The sequence below is a fragment of the Dendroctonus ponderosae genome, unplaced genomic scaffold (assembly GCF_020466585.1).
Source record: "Dendroctonus ponderosae isolate FM_Combo_2020 unplaced genomic scaffold, Dpon_F_20191213v2 Dpon_F_20191213_1, whole genome shotgun sequence".
In the NCBI taxonomy this organism is placed as follows: domain Eukaryota; kingdom Metazoa; phylum Arthropoda; class Insecta; order Coleoptera; family Curculionidae; genus Dendroctonus; species Dendroctonus ponderosae.
In genome coordinates, this window is record NW_026017110.1 from 1,469,509 (window position 1) to 1,483,248 (window position 13,740).

Genomic DNA, 13,740 nt, shown 5'->3' on the forward strand with positions numbered 1-13,740 from the left:
GGTAGGCGTCGGACAATTCATAAAATAATACTTTTTAAAAATCAAACGGTTTAGCCGCAAACTTCCGTGCCGTATAGCGTGAATAACCCTGTATAGCGCGAGGCAAAAATCCGATTTAAGTCCCACTTTTATACAGCGCATTCCAAAGTATCATCAATATCGATTGAAATTATTAGGATCAACACTAAAAGAACGGCATTGAAATTAGAATAAACATGTATTTTTTCGGCATATTGCGTGATTTGTGTCTTACATCCTAATTATTAAATACATCAAGATAATATCAACACACGGTATACATAAATTCTCTCTTACTCTCTTTCAAGCACCAAAATTTCTCTTCTGAAAGGCAAGCGTGATTTCACCATCTTTTCTATAACATTTTCATCACATGGGGATTAGAATATGGAAATGCATGAAGCGCCATTAAGATAATGCTCTGACCTTTTTCCCGGTTATTTCATATGGACAACCAGAAATCACAGTAACCAGCGACGAAATGTTGATAAACGCATTTTCTTATCGGCACTTCATGTAATGATAACTAGTTGAAATCAATCGATCCTAAATTCGGAAATTAAAAAGGCACTTATCTAATATCTATAGTACAAGATTGGAACAATCTTATGGATAGGAAGATAGTAAATGCATATTTTCTACTGAGAAAACAGATATTTGGTTAAGGCTAAGGTTAGGGGATTTGTTAAATCTTACTACTATGCAGGGTTTTGGGGAGGGTTCACTTTCCAACCGAGCATCAACACTTCGGTTCCGATACAGCAACTCGACAAACCCATACATGTTGGCAACCATGAAACTATTTACAAAAGTGTTAAATTTAGGTATAAATGTACAATGATATCTATACGATTTTATTGTTGTGATCAAGCAGTTGTAAACTGGGATTTGATTGTCTAGACGTGAATTTAGTAAACATCTGCAACGCAAAAACAAATCCGAACGAATGGTTATTATTAAACGTAAATCCAAACGTTTCAATCACAGAATAGAATCAAACACCCAATAGAAGCACTTTCAACTAACGAAAGTGCTGATTAGATATAGGACAATTTGAACATATATACAATAAATAAAAGGGTGCGAACATAAAACAAATCATATTCGTTTTCGCAGACATGGAGTGAAAAACAAACATACTTGCTCATCTAAATGCTATACAAGAATAGAGGTCATTAGAGACAAAATATTATTTCTTTTTATAACACAACAATACCCTCAATATTGGAGCTTCGTTTCAGGTCATTTGTTCCTGCAAATATTAACAACAGCAACAATTGCTTTTCAAAGTTTGCTTTGCAGGAAAAAACCCACCAAAATCCTTCACACACAATAAAATATTTTGTCCTAAGTACTAATGCTATCACATTTATTGACTAATATACACTATGGATCGGTTGTTGGCTCCAACGGTTACTCCTTTGCGGTAAAACTGAAAATAAATGTGCTGCGGGTTGCACACTCATAGCTGCACACGTTTTCTTTCACTTACCGAAAAACGGTTTAGCGCTTCGACTACTTTTGCGCCTGCTGTACGCGCTTCTCCCATTCAGCTCTCCTCTGGCTGAAATTCTTCGTTTCCGTCCTGGTGTCCTCGGTTTTGGCCACAATCAGTTTAGATTCCGTCTGTTTCTCTTCGATAATCTCATCTTTTTTGTTCCATTGGTCAGTTTTTCGCCTTTCGTTCAGCGATCCCTGCTTTTTTATGTGAAAATCTGACACGACCGTTTTGGACGTGGTTAAACTGGCAGTCCGCTGAGTGGCTACGAATAGCATTATTCATTTCAAGCGAGAAAATGAGTTCAAAACTTACCCAAAAACACATTGTTGTTTAAGCTTCGCCTCAGCTGAACCTCTGGCTCGTCTTTGGCAACGTTTTTTAGGAACTCGGGCGATTTTTTGATCTCGGCAAGAGGCTGTTTGAACACTTTTACTTCGTCCTTAGTCACAGGTTTTGTTGGAATATTTTCGATCAGCGGCGTCTTAGCGTCCTCCTTGGCAACCAGTATTTTCTTTTCCACCTCCGGTGTTGTTTCTGTATTGTTTTCTTTATCAAAATCCCTATACACAAACCAGCGCTATTAGGGACACACAGTTAATATTTTCAATTGCTTACCGCTGCTTTTGTTCGTCTGCAATCGCCTCTTGGATTTGATCAATATCGCTGTCCTTTAACTTTAAAGAGCGCCTGGCGAACACTTTCATCAGCTCCGGCTCGTCCTCGTTCTTCTGCTTTACAAACGACTTTCTTCTTAGGACCACATTGTCGTTTGAGCGTTTATCCAAGCTGTCCTGCGAGGACTTATCGGGCCCACTCAATTCGAGCTTTTCCTCGCTTTTAAGCGAATCCAGCGAAATCGAGCGTGTCTTAAGCGCTCTATCTCTGATGGATTCCTTGACCGGCGTCGACTCCGAAGAGGTAATGGATATCACAGAAGATTTGCGTGAAGATGGCTTAGAGTCGTTTTTCTTGAATCTGTTGCGGGTAAAGGGCTCTAGTTAGGAAACGCATTAGCTTAAATTTGAAGAAGAGTTTACCTTGCCTGGGTAGGTGTTGTTGGGGTCTTAGGTGGAGACACATCTTTACCCTCATTTGATTCAGGTTTTTCAATGATTTCCACGTCTTCTTTGCTGAACTTTCTGGGAAACTTGTTTCCATTTACTTCAGGTGGCGGGAAATTAAACAACGTTTTAGGCCTAACTGGTTGCAACTCTTCCGGGCTAATCTTTGGGCTTTTCATCGAAAAAACTATATTGCTGGTGGGGCGTGTTTCCACCCTGTTCAGCTGCTTGTTGAAGAACTCAGGAACACTGGCCTTTGGCAGCACGACACTACTGTTCGTTATCTGGGTCGTTTCGTGCTTCAGCTGGATCTTCGTCACAGACACCTGACTTTCCTTGAAGATCAGCTTCTTCGATCCATCGCTATCTAGAACTTCGCTTTCGGAAGTGGAGGAACTTTTGCTGAAGTCTTCCGACTTGCTGGTAACGTTCACTATTGCTGTATGACTAGGTCCAGATATCGTAATCGAATTGTCACTGAATGACTTCGGAACTGATGCATTTCGAACGCCCGGCGCCTCTAGTTTTTCGCCGCTCTCCTCTTCAAGCCCATTTGCAAGCTCTGGTGCTGCGACACTCGGTTCCTTTTCGATGCTGGCCTTTTTGTAGCTCTGGCCCACTATTTCCGGGTTTTTTTTCTTCGCCACTTCTGGTTCGGGAACTTCCGATTGCGTCGCCCTCCCTGCTGCAGGCTGGAGCGTCAATTTTAATTCGGATTTTAAGCTGGGCTCTTCGAGATTCTTCACGCTGTCCAGGGAAGTGGCTTTAGTGACCGATTTTCTTCGCTCAGTTACGTCTTCGGTCACCTCTTCAAGCGGCTTCTTTAACGAAGGCTTTTGGTTCTTGAAACTGTGCGATTTGGCCAAAGGCTTGCTGGGCCTCAAAGGGACCTCCATCAGCGATGTGTATGAGTTATCTTCCTCTGGTCCTGCATTGAGACTAAGAACGCGCTGCTGTAGGGACGACAGTCCGGCCAATTTGATCTTACTCCTGATATCTTCTGAACTAATCTTATGTTCGGCGTAACTTGCTTCTGTGGAATACGATGATTGGAAGTGTTTGGAGGTGGTAGAAGCCTGGGCGGAAGTTAGTTTTGGGGATTGGGGTGGCGAGGGGACAGACTCTTTCGGACTAGTAGTGGAAGACAGTTGGCGCTGCTTTAGGAAACTTTCCAGCTCCATTTGGATGGGGGAAGTTCCAGAGCTGAACGCTTTCTCTGGAGACATTGGCTGGCTTGTGCTGCGCGGGTCTTTTGGACTGGCTGGGATATCAATTGGTTGAATTCTCTGTCTGGAAGCCGCTCCGGACCGAGGCGCCACTGAAGGTTTTTCTTCGCGCCTGGTATGCGAATGCGATGATATTGAGGTTCGCACCTCACTGATGGTCTTCACACTCGTTGGAGTTGCTGAGCGAATGTGGACGCTCTGTGGAACAACGCGGTTATTTAGGGCCAGTTTCGAAAAAAATCCCTCCTGACTCTCCCTGTTAGTTGGTACCTTACCTTCCGTTCCTCGTTTACACTAGTTCTAGTGTTGCCGTCCACTTCCATCTTGGCAATTTTCTCTTTCTGCACAAGCTTCTCCTCCCTATCGCGTGCCTCTTCCTTCTTCTTCTTCTTGCCGCTCCGCCTAGGAAACAGCCGCTCAAACAGCGACAACTTTTCCTCCCTAATCTCCCCATCCAGATTTGCGTCGTCTTGACTCTTGCCGGCATTTGATCGACTCCTGCTCAGCCTGAACGAATCAGAAGTGGGCGGAGTCACTCCGGCTGGTAAAGAATTACATTTTAATTTCACCTCGAGCGGCACTAAGGTGGTCTTGCGAAGGCTGCGAGCTGTACTGCTATAAAGCTCGGTTATCGGCTCTGGAACGAACAGATGCGAAGCGAAAGCGAGAATTAGTTACAATCAATGAACGAAGCACATTCGTTTAGGGCTTAATAATGATGGATGACGAAAATGCTCAAAGCTATTCGTGAGTGGAACAAGGCGGAACCCCAAATGACTGTATTAGAGAAGGCAAAGCCTAGTTGAAACGCCCATTGTTGTGTGCCTTCTTTTTCTAATACAGGCATTCGGGCACCGGCATGTAAAAATCTGTTCTGAAGGTAAATCGGTGTTGCAAAGAGCGGAAGTTGACGCAACATTCAAAAGGCACAGTAGATTTTGCGTTAATTGATTAAATGTTGTGCAACACAACATCAAACATGAATATTCCGATTGTTATGTACAAGTTAGATAGAAATTAGTGATGGTTGCATACCTGTGGTAATGCTGTCGGGGGAAATGCTCCGTATTGAGGCATCCTCGTTCACTTCGGGAGTGGCTGGAAGCGCTGAGGCAAGCTGAAATTCAACAAATTTATCAAAATCACAGAACAAACAACGGCGGGTGTGATTCAAGTATTATTACCTGTCCTTTTTTTCTTCTCGGTGCCCCGTAAGTTCGTTTCGGCCTGACCGATACCCTGTGATGTGCAGCACTATGGTTCAAAGGCGTGGAAGAAAAACTAGGTCCTAGTTCTAAGTCTGACTCTACACAAAAATAAAAATTTTCATATCAGAAACATGATCAATTTAAATAAAACATTCAGTAGGCACAAGTGGATCCAGAAGTGTTTTCGTTGCACTATTCATAAAAAAAAAATCGATTTTCCAAATGTTAAAAACACGTGAAATGAATTTCTTTTGTGTCGACTGGGCATATGTGAAAATATAAATAACTCTCATGAACAGCTAAAGCTTTAGTTGGTTGCGAAACGCTATTGGCCTAGAGATGGCAAATCGAAACTGTTCACTGCATCTGATTTGAATTGAAAATTCCTTTGAAAAGCTTATGCAGGAAATCTCATTAGAATATCACGAGACGCAGGACATGACAGAAGCTCGAAATATATTACAATAAGTTTACTCGGGGATTTTATGCAGCTCAAATAAAACAGTCTGTCGATAATCAGATATTGGCAAGACAAGTGGGTACGGATAGGCAAATCGTGCGCGAATTCTTACTTTGAGTATTTCTGCACGTTTGCGTAGGTCGTTGAAAATATTAGTTTCTACCGAAAACAAACCTTGATGTGATTAAAGCCTTGTGCATGCAGGTTTATTTCCCAGAAGATTATCAGGTCGCATTCAAGCTGCGAGACCGGCAATTTAGATCATAAACATGAGAGAAAAACACGTTCCGTTTTTTCCTCGTCTTCTAACAGACAATCACATTGTTAAATTACCTTGCTCCACTTTTTTCTCGTTTAACGAAACCCTCGAGGAATGCCTTGATTGCAATCCAACGGAATCCTGCAACAAAACACATGTTGAAGAATTGATCGGAATTTTGCGTAAACAAACCACTAAATAATTTTCAGCAGTTTTTGACTTGCACAAATTGATAAACAATTTGACCTATTTTTTAATGAATTTCAATCAAGCCTGACGGCGGTAACTATAGAATGAAATTCGATTATAAAGGTTAAATGGCATGACGCACTGGTTTTGGTGAAGGATACCACCACAACATCACAATTTATTTTGAAATTTGCTAAAAAATATTCCAATAAGGCGACGACAAATAGATCTAATCTTCTCTGAATCTTCTACGTTTTAGGTAGATAATTAGGCCATTTGTATGGGAAACATTTCTAATATTACAGCCGCAATTAGTTGTATATCAGCCATATGAAGTTGACCTGCCGCACTGATTATTTATAAGGTATGCAAATTGATTATGAATTGTTATCCGATCCTGGCAGCGATATTATAATTGAATTTTGCTACTAATCGAACAACAGCAAATTGAGAATTTAAGCTTAATAAATAATTATCCAACAATTTCTCGTCGATTTGAAAATAAACGTTCGCTTTTTTTCTGTCGTAGCAATTACCTACGTTTTCCAATTCAGCTCCGTTAATTATAAAACAACAGCTTCGATAATTGCATCTTTTGCCTAAGCGACTTGGTTCTTTTACAGTCTCTATTACATTACTTATTACGTAGGTTGTTGCTGTTTGGATATAAATAAACAACAAAATTGCATTTCATACAGTGTAGCAAATAACCGTAGTGAAATAATAAATAAACACGAAGTGAACTACAGTAAAGTCCGCTTATAATGAACCCGGTTATAGTAAACTTTCGGTTAAAACGAACTTTTTTCCTTTAATTTAAACGTCATCCTATAACGATCCCGTTTATAACGAACTTCCGGATATAACGATCACTTTTTGGGTTAGTTGTATCACTTTCCGTTTATAACGAACTTCCACGCTCAACAACAGCTCAACGAACTCAGAAGAGTGCACAATTTTGTCGAAGAACAAGTTAAAACCAAATTGAGTGAATTCGATTTCTTCGAATATGTGAGCATTGATAATGGCATTCTTACAAGAGAAATTTTGACGGATGAGCAAATTATAGACTCCGTAAGCTCATCTACAGCTTTAAGCGATAATGAGGAAGATGGCGATTTAGGTGAAACTGATTCTACTGTAGACACTAATGCTGTTCCAACCATTTCTGAAATGACAAAAAAAGTTCCAGAAACTCGGAATTTTCTACAATCACGCCAAGTTCCTAATCATATCTGGGAGTCATTTTGTGATCTTGAAAACTACATAAATAACATCTATTTTTGCCGCAGAAATGTACAAACGAAAATTACAGACTTTATGAAGTAGATTTTCAATTGAATTTTGTTTATCTTTTTGCGTTCTTTTTAGTCATACCTACTAACTTCTACTACTCTATGTAAAAATAACGAAATAAAATACACCACGCGTTTTTGTATTATTATTCGCTTATAGCGAACTCCGGATATAACGAGCCAGTTTTAGTTCATTTTTCAAGTTCGCTATATCCGGGCTCAACTGTATTTCGAAGTTAGGGATGGTCGGTATTTAACGTAACCGCTAAAATAACAGTGTTCCACACGTATATTTTATTGAATCAATCTAGTTTATTATCAGTTTTTTGTTCTTTAAGTAGTTACTTCTGACATCTGACCATGTTTTGTTTTTGATTTTAGAATATTTTATTTGAAGTTTACCAACGTTAAGAATTATGTTTTAAATAAAGGAAACCATTATATATCAACACCATTTCTACTATCATCATCATTCTGCATTTTTATGAAAAATTTAAAAAGTAACATGTTCCTTTTGGAACGGCATTTTGAAACCTATTACCAAGCGGGAACTGGAACGTTGTAACCCGTTACAGAAAAATAACCGTTTATCACACCTCTATTCGAAGTGGAGATGTCATTTTGAATTTTTCCCGCTTTCGCGAAGTCAAAAATTGGTCAGTTTTCATCCTTTCCTGATCGTTAAATGCAGTTTCTTGGATCTTGTTTCTTCGAACGCTGTTTTAGATCCAATGCGCGGCAGCAAACCACGATTAAAAACCTTTTTTGCTGAAACGTTTGCTTGTAACGCAAACAACAAATAAACACAGATCGAATCGGTTCTTACCTCATCCATTTCAGAGCTATCCATACTAAGCAACGATCCATCACTGCAAGTACTATGCGATTTGGTTGGAAGATCCTGAAACAAAAACGAGGAGAATTCAACAGTTAACTTGCAAAAACAGGTGGCAAATAAAACTTCTCAAAGTTATTTGCAACTGGAGAAACAAAAAATACTGGGTCTTATTTAAAAATAACGCAAAAGAATGAGACAAGACACACATGTTTATGGTCGGTGATATTATTAACTAGGCAAAAGGACTTCCTAGCAGCTGAGATATTTAAATGCCTAAAGACAATATTTAGGTTTTTGGAACAGCAAAGGCGGACGGCGGTTGCCAGTGAAAACACATCAGATGAATAACAGTAAAATTAATAACAGTTTTTATCGCCGTGTTCTGCCACCATAATTAGGATTAGTTTATTGAAGGTGTTGTGATTTTGCCATTTTCAATGCTTCCCGCATTCAATTTATCCTACTTTTTATAGGACGTTACATAAATCCGGTTTTTTTTGCCTATTAGCGAATGGCTTGTTGTGCAACTTGTGCACCAGATAATGCAATTAGCATTTGGCATTTCGCTAGGGGAACGCCAATGCACTTAATCCATCTAGTAAATAGGTTAGTCTAATGTCAAGTTCAAGCTGAGAGTAATTAATCCTATTTCTGGATTCCTGGGTGTGGACTTTAGGTCTTTTTTGCTGCTTCGGCGGATTGCGTGAAGACTAACAGGTAGCGCTGACAAATGCCGTCCTGGCGAAATGCGATTTATCTGTGGCTTCTTCATCAAGGATAATGGCCAGAGCATAAAGCAATCAAACTCGTTGTCCAAATATGATTAACACTTGAAAACAGCAAGAGAAGACAGCATCAACCGAGTAGAACCGATTTGGAAGATATGGCGTATTTTGCCTTGATGACTGACCATCACGCAAAACAGGCGTCTACAAGCAGATAATTGTTTACGGTTTTTTGGTCGAAGGTAAAATCGTTTCCAACATGTTTTAATTGCGAATAGAAAGCGTGACTTTTCCTTCGCATTAATCGATTAACGATTTTTCTGACGGTGGTCACTAAACTAAACTATTTCGGTAAACATTTTCATAGAACTACGAGTGGATCATTCAAAAATCAAAATGCAGCTTCAAAAGATTGATTGCGTGGTTTTTAATCTATCGCGCTTCCTTTAAAAGTCTCTGATTTGCGGCTCAAAATTGTTTGCAAAAATATTCGATAAGTTGAAACCAGTTACGTTAAATGACAGAATTTAAAGGAAAAAATCAAAAACCGAAACTAAAATTAATTGGAATTTGTAAAGAAAGAAAGCGAAGGGCTAGAAAATAATAATTTAAAATGGTTCAATATTCGATTTAAAAAATTGTAACAATTGCGTCTGACTTTCTTTCGAAATGTAATCGTTTTATTCCTGACCATAAAGTTTACATTCTTGTAACGCCAACAAGACAAAGTATCGTTTTCAGCCAATTTCTGAGATCAAATTCGACAAACCCGATTTTTTCTAGTTTTCAGGCATTATGTTCGCGTCCGTTTTCATTGGTTTAAGAGTCATATTTTCCACTTTTTATCATTAGTTGAATGTGAAACAAACTGCGTAAAGCTCTAACGCAAAATGAAAAATAGACTAGCGCAAAGGCAAAGGCAAAGACTAGAAAGGCAAAGCGATAAAAAGTTTGGGAGAAAATAAATACGAAAATCACATATGTATTCTCTTGCCACCCAACTTTATTAGAAGCTTAAGCTTAAAAAATAATTGTTTTTATCAATATTTCTTGACTCACTCCTTAAAAATCTAACGCGCGGTTTGGGTTCAACCGCTCTTAACACTTGATGCAACCCAAATAAAAAAAACATTCTAACTTTTTGTCATATTTTTGACCCCAACCTAACGGTCAAAAGTCGGCTTAACACGCGGATGCTAAAATATTGCACACAAAATTACAGAACGAATTGACACCAATAGTACAAAGCCGATGACATTCTGTTTGCTGTTTTATAACAATAACAAAACTGGCCATAAAACGCTTAAAGATGATGACTAGATTATGGAGAATTAATTTTCTGCGAGACCATTGGAAATGTAGGTTGGCCAGTGTCGACACCAGACATTATGCCTATCGACTTATGCGACGCAAATTATGAAATCATTCAAAAGCTTCCTTGGTTGGTAAACACTGAAAAGCCCATTTGCATCTCGTAATGAATTACTGTTGCGATATGGCCCGAACCTTGGGTGCTGTTGCACATAATAATAGAAATCCCGCACAATAGTCACGGAAAATACGGTAATTACCGTACGCGACCTTGTTTTCAGGAGGAAAAACTCGGTTTTCGGCTGGAATATATTGTTTTCTTGAAAAGTTGCGGAAAACGCCCAACAGAAAAGTTAATTTGCTGCCATTGTTTCTAACGGTGCTGGCAAAAAAACGCTTTTCACCAAGTACACTTACGGATTCTTTGCTGTAGAATTGTTAAGTACCTACGTATCCGCTTGTATTGTACGTTTTAAGTGAATAAGAGCTAGACTTTAGCAGCATTTGGAGCACAAAACTCTGCAAACTGAACTCGTAACGTCATTAACATTTAATGCGAGCGCTTAGACTAAAATATTCTGCAGGATTCAAATTTTTTTTTCTTTTCACACACGCCGGACAGTGAAGTGAAAAATGCCCAAATAGGGCACATCAACAGCCCTTCAATATCAACCAGTATTTCGCTCTGGCCGCAGCATAATGTGGCAGTAGTTTGCATAGAAAAGGGCTCTTAGAGGCCCGTGTACGCTTCTAAATTATTCATTAGACGGCGAATTTATGTGGCGGTTTGGCTACTGAGACTGGGGAAAAGTTCATAAAGTTTCGATTGTTTATGCAAAATTGCAAAACGTTTCGAAGTGATCAGCGAAGGTTTTCGAACCATTAAAATGGGACAGGAAATGTTAAATCAGTGAATTGCCAGCTGCCCTCTAACCACAATTTATAAGTTATGTCTAATTAGATTTTCATAATGGGACCAGATAAATTATTTGCAAAGTTCAATTCGATTGCAAACGGGAAGGTTTTTGCGCATTTAGGGTGTCGAACGTTTCGCAAGCACCAGTGGCTTACATCTTCAGAGGTTACTGCGCCCGTTCGAAGACCCCCGAAATGCTCCTTTAATATTCATGTTTGTTGAACGTTTGACACAAATGCAGGATGATATAAACAGTGTCCAGTTTTCTAGGAATTTATTTTTTTGGCATAAATCTGGGGAATTTAGATAAAGATTTATTTAGTCCTGGAGTTTAGATAAGTTTTAATGATTAGACAAACTAGGTTGATTTTTGTGCACGAAAATACCGATATTCGTCAATAATGTGGCCTACGCATAAAAAATTGAACACAAACTTAACGCTTGGTGAAGACAACGAAGAACAAAGTTTGCATTTGAGAATTTTGAGATTCAGCTAAGTTTTGCGTCAATAATCCCGAAAATTTCGTAGTTCGGCTAAATCGCTTTTGTGAGAACTTAAAAAATTCCGATAAAATCGGCACTTCGACTATACTTTGCAGCTTCATCCAGGCGGGCAAGAAAAACTCGCCTCATTGAAACTCATTGACCTTCCATTGCAATCTTGTGAAGATGAAGTCTGTTTTCTAAGCAAAACCTTCCAAACCGCTGACTCCAATCAACCATTAAAACAGTAGAAAATCGCCAGTTGGCAGTAAAACGAACTAAATCTCTCAGTTCTAAGCATTGACGATCTTTAAGCAGAGTCTTCTGGGCAAATTTGAAGAAAGACCTCGACTCAAAGTTTCTACCTCTATCTTTTCAATGCCCTTAAAAGTACCATCCAACTGAAAATTACCTCATACGGCAGGTAAATTCGTATCTTTTTCATCCAGGGCAAATCCTGGCGTTTCTCCGGCTCCAAACATCGGTTTTCGTAGCAAAACATATCCAAGCTCTAAAGCAAACGAGTCGCTGGCATTGTTCGTTAGGCAATTATGCAAAACTGGGTTACGCGAGTGCACACTTTTCACTTTATATCACATTTTCCCATTGAATTTTCTCAACGTAACGGAACAAAGTCGTCGAAAACATTAACGCTGCAGTTGGTATTAGCAGATTGAAACCAGGAGAAAAATGGGGCGCGTTATGCAAAAACCTGCGATTTTTAATGACAAAATGAGGATTTGAGTGCGATTGATAACACAATCAATGACATCATTTTCACTTGTACTTGACAAAACCACTCCAATCAAAAATCACTGTGCGACTGTTGGAAAACTGTTCTGCACCAGTTTCACTTAACCACCCGCCTGATGGCGATGAAAATTCACTGCTTCAATACGGACACCGACTGGAAAACCACAACAGTTTCGTGTGGTTCCACGAACCGTCAGGTTTTGTAGCTGGTTTTGTTATAAAATATCGGAATACTTTCTACTGGTAAATTGCTCGGCTAACGTCCTACTAAGCACCGCGCTGTGCAATACGCCACAATGGCGTGCACGACACAGAAAAAAATTTATTTGCTCGTTGCACATTGTTGTTGGTACCGATTATATAAGTTCGTTGTTCGACCGTTTTTGTAATAGCGGCAGATCATTTGATAACGAAGGCAATCAAGTCGAATTTACGATGATACTTTTGGTGCAACCGTTCAGAGAATGGTTCGAAAATTCATAGCGAAACCAAACTTGCGTGATACCATTTCCTGTGATCAATTTTTATCATATAGAAACCTTCCCACTCGAGTTACAAAAAATTCTAACTCATGTATAGATCATTTATTTGTGAAACAAAAACTAAAAAGTCAAGGCCTGAAACTTCGACTGAACAGCGATTTGACTGATCACTACCCAATTTCTCTAAACATAAATTATGAAAGAGATTTTTCTAGGGAAAAAAAACAATCTGCCAGATCGTGGGGTCTACATAGATTATGAGATGTTTAAAGAAAAAATATCTATGATAAACTGGAAGGAGATCGTTAGTTGTTTCGACTCCAATGAAGCGACTAATACATGTATAAATGTATTTGTTGATGTAAAAAAATCAGCTACAACAGTACGTAAAATTAAGTTCAAAAATAATAAAAAAATTAAAGCTTGGATTAGTGATGGGTTGATCAATTCCATTAAACATAGAGATCAGTTAAAGAGAGCACTTTTAAGAAATTATACTTCTGCATTAGAAGCTAAATACAAACACTACAGAAACTTTTTAAATAAACTCTTAAAACAACAAAAATATCACTATTATAAAAATCAAATGGAACACAACAAAAACAACCTAAAAAAATATAAAACAATTAATGATGCTACCAATCTTAACCATTACAAAAAAGACACAAATTTCTCCATAAATGACACTAATAACACCCCTTTTGACGACAACCTAAGAATGGCTAACTTCTGCAATGAAAACTTTGTAAATGTTGGAATTGAAATGGCAAAAAAGATACAACCAAAAAGCAATAATACATATGAAGACAGGTCGAATGTTGCCTCCATATATATGTATCTCCATCATAGACTCCCTGAAGAATGACTCAGCGCCTGGACTGGATGATATTTCCACGAAATTAATTAAATTATCAAAATCAAATATTTTGGTTCCCATATCTCATATTGTAAATCCAACTTTCAAAACAGGAATATTTCCAGATTTATTCAAAAAGTCCTTAATAGTTCCAGTACA

General features: G+C 38.6%; 1 protein-coding gene across 7 annotated transcripts in view; it reads right to left on the reverse strand.

Moving 5' to 3' along the window:
• Window positions 1-198: 198 nt before the first annotated feature.
• Window positions 199-13,740, reverse strand: part of LOC109538146 (probable serine/threonine-protein kinase nek3) — a 36,136-nt gene continuing 22,594 nt past the window's right edge. For 5 of the 7 annotated variants that reach the window (XM_048661560.1, XM_048661559.1, XM_048661562.1 and 2 more), the window contains 10 exons: window positions 8,044-8,118; window positions 5,808-5,874; window positions 4,991-5,112; window positions 4,842-4,923; window positions 4,082-4,443; window positions 2,557-4,004; window positions 2,135-2,494; window positions 1,832-2,079; window positions 1,511-1,781; window positions 199-1,450 (listed from right to left, as the gene is read on the reverse strand). In XM_048661560.1, coding sequence (XP_048517517.1) covers window positions 1,534-1,781; window positions 1,832-2,079; window positions 2,135-2,494; window positions 2,557-4,004; window positions 4,082-4,443; window positions 4,842-4,923; window positions 4,991-5,112; window positions 5,808-5,874; window positions 8,044-8,118 — 3,012 coding nt within the window. In that variant the 3' untranslated portion in view covers window positions 199-1,450; window positions 1,511-1,533. Of the gene's footprint in view, window positions 1,451-1,510; window positions 1,782-1,831; window positions 2,080-2,134; window positions 2,495-2,556; window positions 4,005-4,081; window positions 4,444-4,841; window positions 4,924-4,990; window positions 5,113-5,807; window positions 5,875-8,043; window positions 8,119-11,902; window positions 12,530-13,740 lie in introns of those variants that run through there. The other 2 variants (XM_048661566.1, XM_048661564.1) reach the window with 2 other exon arrangements.